Genomic DNA, 16,827 nt, shown 5'->3' with positions numbered 1-16,827 from the left:
TAAAGGAAGTCAAAATTAAACACTTTGATAAACGAAGGTCATGGCTTTCTTCTATTTTGTTACAAAGCAAAAGCCTGGAACCCAGCAGCCTGGCAGTTCCCAGGGTTGCCCTTACCTCCTCACAGCTGGCCTTCTGATGCTGCCAGTCTGACAGCTGTGTTCTCAGCAGGCCCAGCTCCAGCTCCAGGCGCTGAACATGGGGCAGGAGGGGCTGCTCCTCAGCTCCACTGTAAAGCAGCGATCGGAAGGAGAAGTGAGTCAAGACCCAGACACACTAGGAGGAACCTAACCCACCCTGGCCCTGTCAGCACAGTCAAGAGATAAGCAGAACTGTGGTCCAAATCAGAATCATGCAGAATCTTTTCTGGATCAGTTTCATGTATGCATATTCCAATGAACACATGACACCTACCAGGATGCTATCAGCAACGATTATGTGCTCATGAGGAAAAAGTTCTTTCTGAAAACTATTTGGTACTCAAATATTAATTCCTTAAAGTTATAAATAAGAGGCAAAATTTATCAATAGTTATTATAAACTGAATCTAAAGTTTTCAAGCTAATGGAATGACAACTGCACTAAAAACAAATGGCTTGAGAATTTGATAATTCTACTTTACAGAGATAATGTCAATACAACATGATACTTATAATAGTTGCTGAGATGCTAACAATTCCTATCTCAAACCACACTCTTCCAAAAACACTTTGAAATCTGCATCATGGCATATCAAAACCACTTCCCACTGAAACCAAAGCTGCAGGGGTGGGTGCGCTGAGCACTCGAATCCCCCTAGCATAGGAGTAGACATGGGGCATGCGCGCAAGCCACCCTCTCATCAGCTAACATCCTCAACACAGTTACAGGAACAACAGGATGGCAAAGGCTGTCACATACAGACCCAGGAGGGGCAGAGAGCTGGCTGTGTGGAGAGGACTAGGGGCACATGTGGGAAGATGCAGCTCTGGGAACATCAAAGAAAGGAACATGCTCTCTGAGGGCCTCAGGCAAACTAAAACCTGTAGGAAAAAGCAAGCAGTGGCAACAAGCACCAGAGCCCTGAGAACAGCTGGAGGACAGAACTGTGTAGAAGCTGGGAAATGACGCTAGGGCCACCAACTTAAGTTGCAGCTATGAAAAGGCCCTGACAATGTGGGCAGATTCCAGCATGTGAAGGGTCATCCAGCAGGCAGGTGTCCTGCCCACCTGAGGGCTATGAGCAGAGAGACAGTGACTGCTCACCAAGACACTAAAGGTGCCAGTGGAGGCCTCATCCACACATCCTTCAACATGAGCTCCAACCCAGGTCACTTGATCTAATCCCTGAGGGTAGCCCTCTAAGGACACCAAGTTGAGGTTCCTGGGGTAAAGCAGAGGCCCTGTCCATGCTCTATGGGGAGGTGATGTCACAAGCTCCTCAGGGCTCTTTGTCCTCCCATGGCCCCAAAAGGGCACCCAGAAAGATGTACAGGCCAGTGACTTCAGGTGAGATACAAGTGGGCACATCAGAACACCACTGTCAATGACTGCTGTCATCTTACAATCAGAAAAAGAAACACAAGGGACAAACTACAGAACCATTTGCAATCGTCCTACCTAATTGTTCTCAGCTTGATCTGTTCTAATTCCTTCTGGATGGCCTGAAAAGTATGAGAAACAATCTGTTTCAACACATGTCACATACAAACTTCATAAAATTATTACTTGATTAACTTAAAATTATGTTTTTCTGGAATTTCCCCAACCTTGGCCTTAATTAAAAGCCCAGATCTACCTGTTGGAGAGGGATACTTATTTCATTTTTCAAAGTAAATTTTAAAAGTAATGTATTCAGAGAAGTGTGCAAATCACATGGAAACAGCCTGGTGAACCTTTCAAACACGCAGCCCCTGGAACTGGCAACCAGGTCGAGAGAGGAATGCTGCCAAGATGGAAGGCTAGGGAAAGGGCAGTCACACCTGAGGATGCAACTTCACCTGGGTTGTACAGAGGCATCCAGACCACAGCATGTGCCAGGCAACTAGCAGCCTGCATTTCAGGTTGATCAGAGGTGGTGTTCAGGCTGCCCCAAGGGACGCATACTTGCAGCGCCCTGGTAAGGTGAGTCCCTCACCCTGCTGAACTTACCTGGCTCTCTCAGTGACAGACTCTGGCCCCAAGATCCCCACAGGGCTGTATTTCACTGACCCCCAGATAAAATGCATTGTAGTGAACATGAGTATCTACAATGCCAGGCTCTGGGCTAAGCTCTAGAGATGCCAAGAACCTGACTCCACATCTCAGACTTGTGCAAAAATCCCTGGCTTTGCCTGCACCACACAGTGACTGATTTCCCAGACAAAATTAATTGTGCCCACTAATTCAGGTTTTCATTCTCCCTCCAGACAAGGAGACTTAACCTAAGCTGCATGGTACCAGGAAGAGCAGGGAGGGCTGGATGTGTAGCCAGAACCAACTGCCTCCTCTTAAACACAGCCTGACTCCATCCCCAAGAGTGACCAGGAACCAGGAATCCTGGTCAAGCACTCCAGCAATAAAGTGGACAGCCAAAGGAAAAGGACGGTCAAACAAATGATCTCGTTTTATAAAGACAATGGAAAATACCCTACAGAAAGCACATTCATGTCTAGGGAACTTTTAAAAACATTACTGGTAGTTGGTTTTTCTTTTATTAAGAAAGCCACCTGGGGACTGGGGTTATGGCTCAGTGGTACAGCGCTTGCCTACTAGCATGTGTGAGGCACTGGGTTCAATTCTCAGCACTGCATATAAATAAATGAATAAAAGTAAAGGTCTATTAACATCTAAAAAATATTTTAAAAAAAAAAGAAAGTCACTTTGTTAGAAGTTACAATTATAAGGTCAAGAATAAATACCTCAGATGTTTCTCTCAGTTTTCCAAGAATATCTTCCAAACTTGAGAGACGTACTTCATGATCATGGTGGAAAGTCATGATGTCAGTCTGAGAAATAAAAATCAATGAACAATTTTAAAGTTAAGCAATAAACAAAAGCTAGCGAGTGAGGCCAAGTCACTACAACCAGATTACAAGGAAGTGAGAGGCTCTGGGGTCACTGTGTGGCTCGACACCTGGGTGAGGCATCACCTGATGACATCCTCTACCTGACTCAAGATCTCTAGCCCAAGCCTAACTGCACAGATGCTCTTCTGGTAATATGAGAGTGTTAAGGAAGACCAGCAGACACCTGATGCAGAAAATAAATCAATGGTCCTCATTCAGCAAAGCTCACTAGACACCACCATGTTTAATGGTTCAAAGTAAAGCAACCCTAGACAAAGAGATTCGTGATACACTTGCTTCCCCTTGATCATCTCACTTTCATATAAAACTTGCAACATATTCACACTCACTAGGAACAACCCATTAGAGGGTTGCCCATAGCAACATCCAGAAGAGTTCTCACCAGGTGACTAAAGGAACACAAGAAGGTGACCAAAGAAGTGGCTTTTCAGGCTCAGTGAGGCATGTGATAAACAAAAGCACCAAAAAGCAAAGAACAAGGTTTTCTGAATATTAGCTAACTGCTAAAAATAGTGGTTTGTTTCCACCAGCATCTTTGGCAATTCTTAGGAATGTGAAATGATTTGAGATAATCAAGAACACTCCCTGAGAAGGTACAGACACAGCACTGAGCCACAGGAAAAAGGGCAGTGACAACAGAGAGCAGCAATAACAGAAGCCCCATGCATTAAGAATGACCATGGCCTAGACCACAAGACAAAAATGGAGGAAGAAAACAACTAAATGACTGGAATCTAAGCATAAATGGGACAAACCAGAGCAAAGGGATGAAGGTGAGCTAAAGAGATGACCCCAGGTATAGACACATACAAAGCCTGGCACCAACTTGGTTCTCAAAATCTCCTGAGATCAGCATCCTGGTCCACAGATCCGTGGGCCAGGACAGACTGTCCTATGGCTGAGCTGTACAAGATAGCAGCCACCAGTCATGTATGGCCACTGAGCACAGTAGCCAATGACCTAAGAAAATATATCTGTAAAATCTTATTTAAGATTAACTTAAATTTACATGGCTACATGTAGCTAGTGGCATGTTATATCAGATGGTGCAAACATGAGGTAAATGCATGCAGTGACCCAGGAAATGCTTGCAGAGCACTAATTATCAGGTAACTAGAAAACTGCACATGCATGAGCTGACTGCACCAGGATCACTATCAGGATCATACCCGTGGACAGGGGACAACATGAGAAGAATGAACTAACTCTGTATGGGTATCCAATATGAAAACAAACCCCAAATCCATACAATTCAGTTTATGAAACACCAGATAAACTGATTTTCATTTGTCTTGGGGGGTTTTTGGTACTGGCGATTGAACCCAGGAGGCAATTAACAACTGAGCTACATTGCCAGCCCCCTTTTTTTTTTTTTTTTTCCAGTGCTGGGGATTGAACCCAGGGCCTTGTGCTTGTGCGGCAAGCACTCTACCAACTGGGCTATATCCCCAGCCCTTGCCAGCCCTTTTTATTTTGAGACAGGGTCTTACTAAGTTGCTTAGGGCCTCACTGAGTTGCTCAGTCTGGCCCTGAACTTGTGATCCTCCCACTTCAGCTTTCTGAGTTGCTGGGATTACAGGCATGCACCACCGTGCCTGGCTGCCTTGGGTTTTTTGAGCAATTATCAACTGTTTCTTTACAGGAAAGGGTGACCCTGTAACCAAAGGTCACCAGGCCACTTCGAGCCATTCTGTGGGCTGAGTGCCTTGGGCTGCCCCACACGGCAGTGTTGCTGAACACCAACTCTCTCTGGGGAGTCACTGCCATGCAACTGCATGCCTATAGGGACTGGACTCTTTCATCTGTACCAAGAGGATTCTGTATGTATCAAGAGAATTCTGCTCCTGGTTCTTCACCAGCATCTCTTTCTGAGTTGAGCTAGTCTCAACGCTTTCTACAGTTTTACCACATCTACAAAGAAGCTGCAAAATTCAGATTTATGCTTTTCTTTCTCCCTTCTGTCTAAAAGGTTTGAAAATGGCCAACAGGAACAGAACAATACTATGCCAATTGGATCTTACTGAAATATTCTCAATTTATGGTTGAGAAACTAAAAATAAGCAAATAGGAAGGAACCAAGTGCGACACCAAGGTATTCTCCGAGTTGATACAAAAATTCCAGGAATGGCATTCTGGGGCTATTCAGAGAAGGTGGGAACACCCTGGGGGCCTCAGGATCCCTTGGAGTCAGCACATTACAACATGACTCAGCAACTCATATGCCAAATGCCAAATCAGAGAAATATTCAATTATTCACAGACATTCTTTATAGCTCCTATCAGGTATTAGAAAGCAGTGACAAAAGGCTAAGATGGCAGAACCCAGACCTGCAGCAAGTCACATACTGGGAATGTTCTAGGCTTGGTGACATCCAGCCTGAGGTAGGAGCTGGCCAAAAAAGATAGGCCTGTTTCAGACAGTCTTTAAGCTCAGAGGAGGGAGACTGAGGGAAAAAGCTCCACTCAGCAGGTGACAAGGACCCTCGTGTCCATAGCACATACAGCTCAGGGCATGCAGCACTGCTGGAGGGCTGAACTGGAGAGCCCTAAGTGAGGTCATTGCTGGGCTTTGGACAGAAGGAAAGGGAGTGGGCTCCCAGCTGACACCAGAGTGTGAAGGGAAGTATATGGGTTAGACTGCAACCAATTAAATCATCTTGGAACATAAGAAAACAATTACTAGATCTAAGGAAATGAACTGACACATCTTTCAGTGAGAGTGACAAGCCACATCTCATCTGCCAGAGGCCTGTGGTTTCATATGGAAGAGCAGTGACTCTCGGCTATTTACCTCATAGTCTCAAGAAGCATTCGTTCAGCTCACCAACCTGAACTTTTAAACTAGTGGTGACAGGGAATTGCAAATCAAATTAGTGCTAGCAGAGCAAGTAAAAGTATGAACAAGACTTCTTTGTATTATGTTCAGTATGTTTGCAAAAGCTAACACACGGGCTGGGGTAATTCACAGGACAGGAAGTCAAGTTTCTCCCAGGAACTTCTGGGTCTTACCTCAGTGCCTGGCAGCCCAGCAATGCCCATCTCTTGCAGGTGCTGTTCAACTGTGTCCTTAACCCAGGACGATAGCCCTTCCCTGCCGTCGTCCATCTGGTCCACCCGTACCTGCAGCTTCTGGAGTAAGACTGTCAGCTCTCTGAACTTCTGGTCATGGTTCTGGCACTGTGCAGATAGAGAGGCCACCTGCTGCCCCACGTCACTCTCCTGATGCCACTGGGAAGCCCTGTGGTCAGCCTGAGATAAAACCAGGCATTTTCAGTCAAACCACTGAGGGCCATTCTAGCAGGATGCCTACTACAGGGTATCAACACAGGAGGGAGACATGCCAAGCCTTGACTGCTGGCAACTATCCTCACATGATGACTACAAGCCACTGTTTCCTTCTTCATGCTGTATTCTGCACAAGTAACAGCAGATATTCTTCAATTGATTATGAGATTATTTAAATATACATTAGCTGGCTATTTTAGAACATTTGAGGAGCTATACAACTTGCCTATTTGACATTTAACAATATTTTCTATGCAGGGTCCCCAACTGAGCCACCCTATTCACAGTCAGGTGTGTAACTTACACTGAACAGCTCTTGCAATGCCAGTGAGAATATCCACACTGTTACCTGCATAGGTTGGTTTGGGTAAGAAGCCCCAGGTCTGAGCATGTCCTTAGGGTCATCAGCCCTCTGTGCTGGATGCATATCTGTCCAGTTTAATACAGGCAGTAGTGAAAGGAAGTCACCCTGGCCCCACAGGGAGAGGCCTGCACCTTGAAGGAAAGAAAACAGCTATGTACACATGAACATGGCTCCCCAAATGCACGGAAATGAGGGATTCCCACCGAGTCACCTGTGTGCACATGAGGATCATCTAAGGCAGTGAAGCAAATTTTACTCACCTAGTAAAAGTAATAGTGGAATGAGCAGGATTAAAAACTTGCAAATATTTCGAAGGCACCTGGGAATAAAAATGAAAACTTTTAACTTGGGAAAAGAAAAGAGCAGGGTTCACCATTCTATTTCCCCCCTCTTGATAATTTTATGCAACCCACCCCCTACAACATTAGAAATGCATTATAGTTTTATCTGCAAGGCTTGGATACACCTACAGGAGGCTATTCCTACAAAACACTCAGATCATCTGCAGTGAAGGTGCCAGGCTAGAGCCCAGGGGCGCACATCCCTAAGCCTGGTCACTGCCCACTGAGGTGAGCAGCTGTCTTAGTTCGGCTCCAGGATGACTAGACCTCTAGCTGGGTACCACTCATACTTTCACTCTCCTTAACAATGATACCCATCCTTTGCTCTCACAGGTGGGTTGGAAAAATCAAGTATGAACATGAAAACACTGTAAAATATAAAATGAGCCAGGGCTCAGAGGTTGAGTATTTGTCTAACATGTACAAGGCAATCCCCAAGAGAAATATAATTTCTATTTATTAATTTATATATTAATATATTAATAAATTTATTTATATTTATTAATAAATAAATGTAAGAAATGAACATAACAAATGACAAAACACTATAAATATAAACTAAATCATTATAAAATAACTCAACCTGCAGTTAGAACAGAACTGTCATTTTTTTGGGGTACTGGGGAGTGAATCCAGGGGCACTTAACCACTGAGCCACATCCCCAACCCTTTTTTATATTTTATTTAGAAACAGGGTCTCACTAGTTACTTAGGGCCCTGCTACGTTGCTGAGGCTGGCTTTGAACTCATGATCCTCCTGCCTCAGCTTCCGGAGCCGCTGGGATGACAGGCATGCACCACCACACCCAGCCAGAACTGGTTCTTTAGAACACCATGCTGACATGGTATCAGTTTCCTTACCTTGTAAGAAGAAACACATTCAGCCAGGAAATCAAAGTAACAAACTGGTACCATCCAATCCCTAGCCACCAAAGCGTTCCAGAGGCTGCCTTCCCTGAGAGAGAAAAGGTCAAACATTCTGAGGAAATGTGTTTAAGGAACTGAGATCCCAGGTGGGCTGTGAAGGCAGAGCTAGAAGCAGAGGAAACTTGCTATAGGTTTTCTGGCAGCATGTTAAGATGAGTCAGGGAGGAAAGGAGTGCACAGAATGATGCTGGGGCCACAGCAGGAGAGCAAGGCTCAATGTTGACAAGCACACGGATGAGACTCCTGAGGAGGCACCACGTCCATGCACCTTGTGTACATGAAAGCTGAGCAGCCAGCTAGACTTACACAAAACCCAACACGTCAGAGAAAAAAGAATGCCCATGCAACCCAAAGTATAGGATGTTAACATTTCTAAGTAAGAAGAATGGAATGTGCTACATCAAGGGCTAAAACATAGGAACCTCCAATGAATTTTTTATTTGATTAGGGGAATTACTTATTGCAGGTGCTTAGCTGCCAAAAGCTTGGCGAGAATGCTAACACAGAAACCCAAAATAACCACCTGGAGCAACAACAGCCAACCAAAGGACCGACCGCACTGTCTCGGACACAAGCCATCCAGCAGCTCCGACCCTTCGCAGCATCTGCATCAGGAAGTGACCTGCGATAGATGAGACAGGAGCAGGAGGCACCCTGAGACAGGCAGCAGAGCGCCCGCCTACACGCTTACAGCTCAGCAAAAAATACGCTGCAACATTAGCTCTTTATCTGGTAAGTGAGAGGTCTCTGCTCAAGGGCAAAAAAATTCAAGTCTAGGCAAGATACTCAATGAAATTATCTAATGAAAATCCTGCTTTTTAAATCATTTTCATTCACTCCTGCCTGCAGATACTTAAAGTGTAAAATGTATACATCCCCTTTACAAGATCCACAGGCAGAACTGGAAGCTGTCCTATGAATGCTGACAGTTGGTGCAGGCAGAAATTTGTGTCAGAAATATTGCAATCTTGGAGATGTATTGAAATTCCAGACATCAGCAGTCACTTGTGCAGGGTAAGAAAATGATTACTCGAAGACCACAGTGAAAATTATCTTAGAGGCAATATTTTCCAGTGAAAAAGTATTTGGGAATGATGAACTGGACCCAGTGAATTCAGCCATGAACATCACATGCTATGTAAGAGAGAAAACTCATGAAATCAATTTTGTTCCATTTTTTCAAGAGCAATTGTTAACAGTCTTATCCTCATAGTAACTTAATATCTGCATACCGACTCCTGAAACTACTAAGCACTTCACTGTGCTGAAGCACAAAAAAATATAACTTGAAGATTTTTTTCACTGTTTCAAGTTTATTAACTGTTATGAGACAGTTTTCTAAAATTTTATTATTATTTTTTGGTACGGGAGATTGAACCCAGGGGTGCTTAACAACTAAGCCATATCCCCAGTCCTTTTTATATTTTATTTTAAGACAGGGTCTCACTAAGTTGCTTAGGCTAGCTTTTACCTTGCGATCTCCTGCCTCAGCTTCCCACGGTGGTGGGATTACAGGTAGGCACCACCACCCGGGGCTGAAGTAACCTTCTTCTTTGTGTATACTTCCTGGACTCAATGAGATGTCCAGCAGTAAGGGGTGGCCAGCAGCTACCAGCACATACTCCAACACAGGAGGCAATATGCCTTTTCTCAACTTGCATTCTCACCTCGACTAAACTGCTTTCTATATATCTAGCTCATCTTAAATAAACTTACAAAGAAGCTTTTCAACAAAGAGAGTCTACATTTTTTTTAACCACAATTGATGTTACTTCAGTCAGGTTTTAAAGTGGTTTAGAACTTTTGAATTGCAAACAAATCAAACAAGGACAGCAACACTGTAAAGGCATGAGACAAACAACACAAACAAGATACAAAACACAACCTGCATGGGTGAAGAGGCGCCCCATGGCCCCTGCCACCCTGCGTGTCCTGGATGGCTGCAAGTGGGCGGTTGTGTGGGTCTCAAGGTGTTTCTTCCCCTTACAGTCGTCGCCTGTGGGTGTGGGGACAAGCAGTGGAGTGACAGATTAATATGCAAACCCTGTCAATTACAACAGCTGGAAAAGCCAGGACACTTGATTTCCCAAAAAAGGATAGCAAATGCAGCCTGTGGTGATTAGTTTCTATTATTGAGGGTTTAGCAAGAGCTCTAACAGTCTCCTAATTATGAAGCCACCAAGCTCCTGCAGGCTATTTGTTCTCCATGGTCAATGTCCCAGTATTACAATGAGGGAGGAGGCACTTCCAAGACCAACTGCTTGTGTGGGAGGGGAGCCGTACTCACACTGGGACTCCCCATGCACACTGGGGTGACCATCCTCTCTGGAAAGCTCTCTGACAGCCATCCTCCCGAGGTAACTGCGATGAGCTGCAACACATGTGCAAGAGGCTTAGGAAGCTAATTGCACAAGCTCAAATGCTTCCTACGCCCCACAAAGCCAGAGCGACAGAGAAGGCTTCCCAGGGTTTCAGAGTCACAATATGGGTGAATACACGCGACAGGGCTTTGGATATGACAAGAGATTGTAAAGCCTCTGGGTTAATAATATGCACGGACAATACCATACAAAGACTGGCTTGCCTAAAAATTTTTTGAATATGATTCTAAAGACCTTTCAAATAAACTGGTTTTGCTTTTAAATGGGAATAACCAAAAATCAAAGGCTGAGCATATTAACTTTTTATTTAAAGAAAAGGAACTTAACATTTAAATAGTGGCCACCTTTCAGGAAGGTGAGTTACACACAGATCACGTTAACACTCCCACAAGCTCCCGATGGAAGATCACTGAAAGCAGCCATGAGGAGGCAGTGCGGAGACCCGCGATAGAGCCAAAAGAGCTTGCAGAGGAGCAGCATCTTCTCCACCTTGAAAGCGAATTTGGCGGAGAAGGGAGGAATAAATATTTAAATACCTCTTAATTCATGGCTTTTTGACTTACAGCTTTCTGATTCACAATCTTTTGATTCATAACTTTTCAATTTGTAATTTTCTGATGCATAACTGAGCTTCATTAAAACCACTTGAAAAAGTTGAACTAAGAATGATGAAAAAGATGACGAAGTATATTTGGCCAGCCACAAAATCCTATCCACGTAGAAAGATGCACCGCCTATTAAAAAACCGTGAACACACGTTATTTCTTCCCATGAAGCCAGCATTTTCTCCCGACTGGCCAAATAGTCACTAATTTCCAGAAAAGCATAAGGAAAACACTTTTTAAATGGACACCAGAGAGGACCACCTACAAAGAGTGTCCTGACTAGTGACAGAGACAGAGCTGCAAAAGAAGTCACTCGTCCGGTCTCTTTCCATATGGTACCCTTGGGACCATCCTATTCAGCACTATCTACACAGACACCATGACATTTACATGTTGCCAAGCAGCTGCCTCCTCATATGACCTCTGACCTATCAGTCTCTAGAGTGATTTTATAGAAAAATTTAAAATAGGGCTTTATAATTTTCAAAAGAATACGAAAAAGGCTATTTGTGAGCTGGAATCTTGTGAGAAAACAAGCAAAACCAAAAATCAAAAAAAAAAAAAACCCCTTATTTTCTTTTGTGCACTAGGCATTAAATCCAGGGTGCTCTACCACTGAGCACTCCTCAGCCCTTTTATTTTTTATTTTGAGACAGGGTCTTGCCAAGGTTGGCCATGAACTATGAATCTCTTGCCTCAGCCTCCAGAGTTGCGGAAATTACAGGCATGCACCACTGGCAAAAATGACAAAAATTTAATTAGAGGTAATGCATGTCACTCCTATTAATAATTAGAAACATTAAACTTCATTTATCGTCCATCAAATTGACAAGATTCAAACAGGTCAAAAATATGAAAATCAGTATTAGTGGGTGCTGGGGTACAGTTCACTGTCAGAGTGCATACTCAGCATATGCAAGGCCTGGCTTCTATCCTCAGTACCAAAAGCAAAAGAAGTAGAGTGGAGGGGATCCTTATTTCACAGCAGGGGACAGGAACTGTAAATAGAAGAATGTCTATTTAGGTGTACTGGGGGTTGAATTCAGGCATTCTGCCACTGAGCTAATCCTCCTTTTTATTTTTTATTTGCAGATAGGGTCTTGTCAAGACTGGCCTCAAACTTGCGATCCTGATAGCTCAGCCTCCCTCCCGAGTCACAGGGATTACAGACATCTGTTTAAATTGAAACTGCACATAATAATGAATATATTCATTCTACTTTTAGCTTATCTACCCAAGAGGCTTGCACACATACACAAACATACAAGCAAACTCACTGAAGAAAATGTTTTTAATGGCATACAAAAATAAACCTGGATGCTCATCCAGGAACTAACTAAATTTAGACACAACCACAAATATTGTGATAAGTCCCAAAAAGAATGAAGCTAATCTCAACTAGCATGTAAGATGAAAATGGTTATGAGGTGACATATGTCATCTCAGAATTCAAGTGAAGACACAGGATATCTCCCTTCCTAGTACATAAAAGCAGAACTGGGTGATGATTGCCAACTCTCTGAATACACTAAATTCCACTTGATTGTATACTTTAAGATGATTAATGGTTAATTTTATGTTCTTTGAATGTTAAGTCATTAAAAAAACTAAAATGTTCCACTTAGAAAAGGAGACAACCTAAGTTAGCTGTGCTTGATACCCCAGGCACTCCCAGAGGCACTGGAGGATCAGGGCCAAGCCCCATCACCCCCCATTAGCAGGCTTCCTAAGCTAGCTGCACCTTGTCTGCCCATCTGTTGTGATCACCTGTGCAGAGTGCGTGTCCAGCACAAGTACTCAAGTAACACTGGTTAGCATCAAGGTACTTGAGCACTATGTGGTCCTCAAAGCATTATTAGGAAACACATATCATTTTGATTCTGTCATCTACTCCTTACCCTTTCAAGCTTTGTTATTTTGTTCTATTAATGCTGACAGTATCCACAATGCCACAACAGACAAACCAGAGGCTAAGGCACAAGAATAAGGCTGGAAAAATAGAAATAAATGAGGACTACATTCTTAGCCCTACTACCATCCTTTATTATGTCCAGTCACTGGAAAAGCACAAACTGAGTGTTGAGGTGGTGCACTGACAGACATGCCCTCCTCTGGGCCATCCTGCTTCTCCAGAATGCCAGGCTGGGACACCACAGATAGGCGCAAGAACTCAGAAGGAGGGCTGGGGTTGTGGCTCAGTGGTAGAGTGCTTGCCTAGCATGTGTGAGGCACTGGGTTCAATTCTCAGCACCACATATAAATAAATGAATAAAATAAGAGTCTATAGACAATTAAAAAATATTAAAAAAAAAAAAAAGAACTCAGAAGGGGACAGCTCACACCAATCAGGGTTTACCTCTTCTTGCCGTAGGTGTGACCTCAGGACAGGCTCATGAAAGGTGTAGAGTCCCCAAGCCTACTGGGATACCACAGTTATACCTATTACCTGGAAAGTGGGGGTCTGTGGCTGCCTTCCTGTGGGCCCAGAAAGTCCCACTATCCCGACCCCCCGCCCCAACACTGTCACATGACCACCAGACCAGTAGCCATGGAAAGAACCTCCCCCAACACTGGCATAGACACTGGCAGCAGCAAAGGTGGAAGTGCTATTACTCAAGCACATCTGAACATCTGCACCACTTCCTAAGAAAGAAGAAACACATTTGCAAGTGGCTATGTTTATTAGAGTATATTGAAGTAGGAATTTTCTTTTGCTTAAAGTTCCAACTTATAAAATTTTAAATCTTTCTAGGTATAAAAAAAAAAAAAAAAAAAAAGAACACATAAAGTGCAGGCTGAAAGAAGACAAGTACGACAAAGCTAACTGGGTGTATTTGTTTACATTTACAGAAAATCATTTCAAGTCAAGTCTACAACAGAAATAGTGCAGACACTGAGGCCTTATAAAGTCAGTTTCAGAACAAGAAAAGGAGACCTGTGGTCACTGAATCTTTTTCTAACTTTAGAAGTGTGAGACTTACGTTTTGGGTTCCTATCCCTAGAATAAACCCTTGATGAGGGTCCCTGGGACGCCGGGTGTGCTGTGAGAGCCTCTGTGCGCTGGGAGAGCATGCTGCAGTCCCTGCAGATGTATCCATTGCGGGCAGCTGCATCTGTTGCCAGGTCGCCATTTCCCTGAGTGGCAGTTTTATTTCCACCTAAAGTTTTCAAGAAGTAGACAGAACCTGTTTATCACAATCTACAAATAACTAACTGTAACTTCTATCCTGAAAATATACAGAAGATCTAAAATAATTACCTTTAAGATCACCATCATCATCCAGACCTGAAAAACACACACATTTTCACTGTTGAACAGAACAAAACCCACGGGGTGTGTGTGTGTGTGTGTGTGTGTGTGTGTGTGTGTACACGTGTGTGTTGGTGGTGGTGGTGGTGGCGATGGTGTGTGTTAAATGAAAGTAAAGGCTAAGATGGTTGCTAAGTCAGCATCATGGCCCTGGTCAGGATTCATCTACACTGCACAGACCCACGGAGACTTCTCCAGATTTGAGCAGGTGGAGGCACACTTCAGGGCCCACGCATACCAACATATACTCTGACCCAAAGAGGGAGCAGGAAGTGTGGAACAGACTGGTAAGGTCACTCAGTGCCTGGTCCAGGAAGCACAGCCCCTACCTAGCAACACTGCTCTTGCCTGGTGACTGCTCTCAGCAAAGGAGTGAACATCAACACCCATGCAGCACTTCTGGAACTGATCTGGTTCTCCGCTGCCTCGCAAGGGTCAAGCAGACCACAAGCTGCACTTGACAAGCAGCTCCTCATTTCTCACCAAAGGGCCATCACCCTTGCTAAGCCCCAGTGGCACCATAGCTTCCCACAGGGTGTGCATCACATTGCTACTGCTGCTTTTGTCAGGGCAGCCAGCTCCTTCTCTGTGCCAGTTTCTCCACACCAGAGCTCCAATGACTTAGAAAATACTCTGGTTGTTTTGTTGCTTAGAGCTTTCTGGAAATTTACCGGTCAATTTTTATACTGCCTTTGTTTAAACATCCTACAAAAGCAATGCGTTTAGAAAAAGTTATCGGATTACTGCCTGATCACTTAATCTTACACACCATAATAAGCAATTACACACTTGCTAAGCAGCCGGTAACAGATGGGACAGTGCCCAGTGCATTCCTACTTGAGTCTGGAGCAAGTCTGACCTCACCAGTGCTCCCCCCAGAGCACAGCAAACCAACCACCTAGCCATATCTTGCCTTCTTCCCAAAACAATCTCAGAAGTGACCACATTGTGGATGAGTCCATAATGCCTCACAGCAACTCACCCCAGAAGTGGTCCACTTTGGTCTGTTCACGAATCAGAGACTCATCCAGCACGGGTGGCCGCGGGGCTGCAGTGCCCCGCATACTGCGAGAGCTGCCCTGGTTGGTGCCTGAGGATGTGGCCTTCCCTGACAGGTGGTTGATACTAAATGCTGGCTTGCTTGCACTTTTGCGCTGCTTGGCTGTTCTAAAAAGAAAGGAATGAGAAACAATTTTATAGACCTTTTCTAGTAAATACAAAATGATTAGAGTTTACCAACACAAAATCTGTGACCAAGAATAAATACAGCATTTTAAGGTAAACCATTTTCTTATGCCTTTCCTGCTGTGTGAAATTATCCATTTATTTAAAAAAAGATTTCTAAGCAGGAACCAAGAAGTACCTCTAAAGTCATAAACACAAAATAATTCAGATAGTTTTAGGCCCAGTGATCCAAAGTGGTTCAAACCTAAAATAACCTAAAAATAAATATGACCTAAAAATCTATGATTTATGAGTTTGAGCCCTCACCTTTTCTAAAGAAGCAATTGCATACACATAAACATGCCCTCCTATGTTAAGTACAGCAAAAATAAATTGTAACCTAAGATAATTTCTGCATTCATATTAACCACAAATGAGCCAGGTGAGGTGGTGTATGCCTTTAATCCCAGCAGCTCAGGAGGCTGAGTCAGGAGGATCACGAGTTCAAAGCCAGCCTCAAAGGCAAGGTGCTTTTGCCTCAGTGAAACCTTGTCTCTAAATAAAATACAAAATAGGGCTGGGGATGTTGCTCAGTGTTTGAATGCCTCTGAGTTCAATCCCTGGTATCCCCCAGAAAATAAAAAGAAAATAAAAATAAAAATAAAAATGTTAACCACAAATAACAAAGAGTAAAGCCCTTAAAAATAAACTGTACAAACACTTGGCATTGAGTTAATGGGGGGGGACATACAGGTCAAAGGAACAAGACTCTTCCCTCCTGAGACTCAGTGATGGATAAAAGCCAGCACTGATAGCAACATCCAAGAATTACTGCCTGAGCACAGTGTAACCACAGCCTGGTCTTCTGTCACAGAAGCCCCCTGGTTTCTACGTGCTGCAGTGCAGCTGGAAGAGCCTGGCACTGAGCTACACACTGTGTCAATTGGTTCTCAGCTGCTGCCAAGCACCTGCTGACCAGGCTCCACAGAGGCTTCCCAACTCCTCAAGAGAACAGCCCAGGCAAGCCATGGCGAGCACTATTACAGGTCCCTGGGCAGCATGGTGAGGCACCAGTACTCCCACCTCCCCCCTGTGAGCAACATAAAAGATGACTTCTGTTCATTGTCTTTAAATGGCACAGATTCTGCAAACTTTGTTCCTTCTGGAACAGGAGCTGTGATGGGACACTGTTCAGAGGCAAATGTACTTGACAATCAAACACAAGAAAGTACCTCAACTGTACCTCTGACCACTGACTCACATGTCTTAATAAACAGACTTAACTCATTTAACAACAGACACCAGCTCTGTGGCCCGTGGCATTCCACAAGCCTCTTTCCCTTCAATATCAAGTACGCAGGTGAAGTGCTTATTCAAAGACAAGGCATATCTCCCTAGAGCACAT

At 44.0% G+C, this 16,827-nt stretch overlaps 1 protein-coding gene across 16 annotated transcripts in view; it reads right to left on the bottom strand.

Moving 5' to 3' along the window:
* SUN1 (Sad1 and UNC84 domain containing 1) overlaps nt 1-16,827 on the bottom strand; it is a 50,733-nt gene that overhangs the window by 16,116 nt on the left and 17,790 nt on the right. For 4 of the 16 annotated variants that reach the window (XM_079120608.1, XM_079120616.1, XM_079120617.1 and 1 more), the window contains 14 exons: nt 15,241-15,425; nt 14,208-14,234; nt 13,930-14,106; nt 10,880-11,077; nt 10,250-10,333; nt 9,848-9,958; nt 8,486-8,584; nt 7,897-7,990; nt 6,955-7,013; nt 6,680-6,825; nt 6,055-6,294; nt 2,878-2,964; nt 1,598-1,641; nt 116-227 (listed from right to left, as the gene is read on the bottom strand). In XM_079120608.1, the coding sequence (XP_078976734.1) occupies nt 116-227; nt 1,598-1,641; nt 2,878-2,964; nt 6,055-6,294; nt 6,680-6,825; nt 6,955-7,013; nt 7,897-7,990; nt 8,486-8,584; nt 9,848-9,958; nt 10,250-10,333; nt 10,880-11,077; nt 13,930-14,106; nt 14,208-14,234; nt 15,241-15,425 (1,663 nt within the window). Of the gene's footprint in view, nt 1-115; nt 228-1,597; nt 1,642-2,877; nt 2,965-6,054; nt 6,295-6,679; nt 6,826-6,954; nt 7,014-7,896; nt 7,991-8,485; nt 8,585-9,847; nt 9,959-10,249; nt 10,334-10,879; nt 11,078-13,929; nt 14,134-14,207; nt 14,235-15,240; nt 15,426-16,827 lie in introns of all 16 variants that reach the window. The other 12 variants (XM_079120619.1, XM_079120620.1, XM_079120615.1 and 9 more) reach the window with 12 other exon arrangements.

This window comes from Sciurus vulgaris (genome assembly GCF_902686455.1).
Source record: "Sciurus vulgaris genome assembly, chromosome: 18".
In the NCBI taxonomy this organism is placed as follows: domain Eukaryota; kingdom Metazoa; phylum Chordata; class Mammalia; order Rodentia; family Sciuridae; genus Sciurus; species Sciurus vulgaris.
This window is presented reverse-complemented; position numbering and strand designations above follow the sequence as displayed.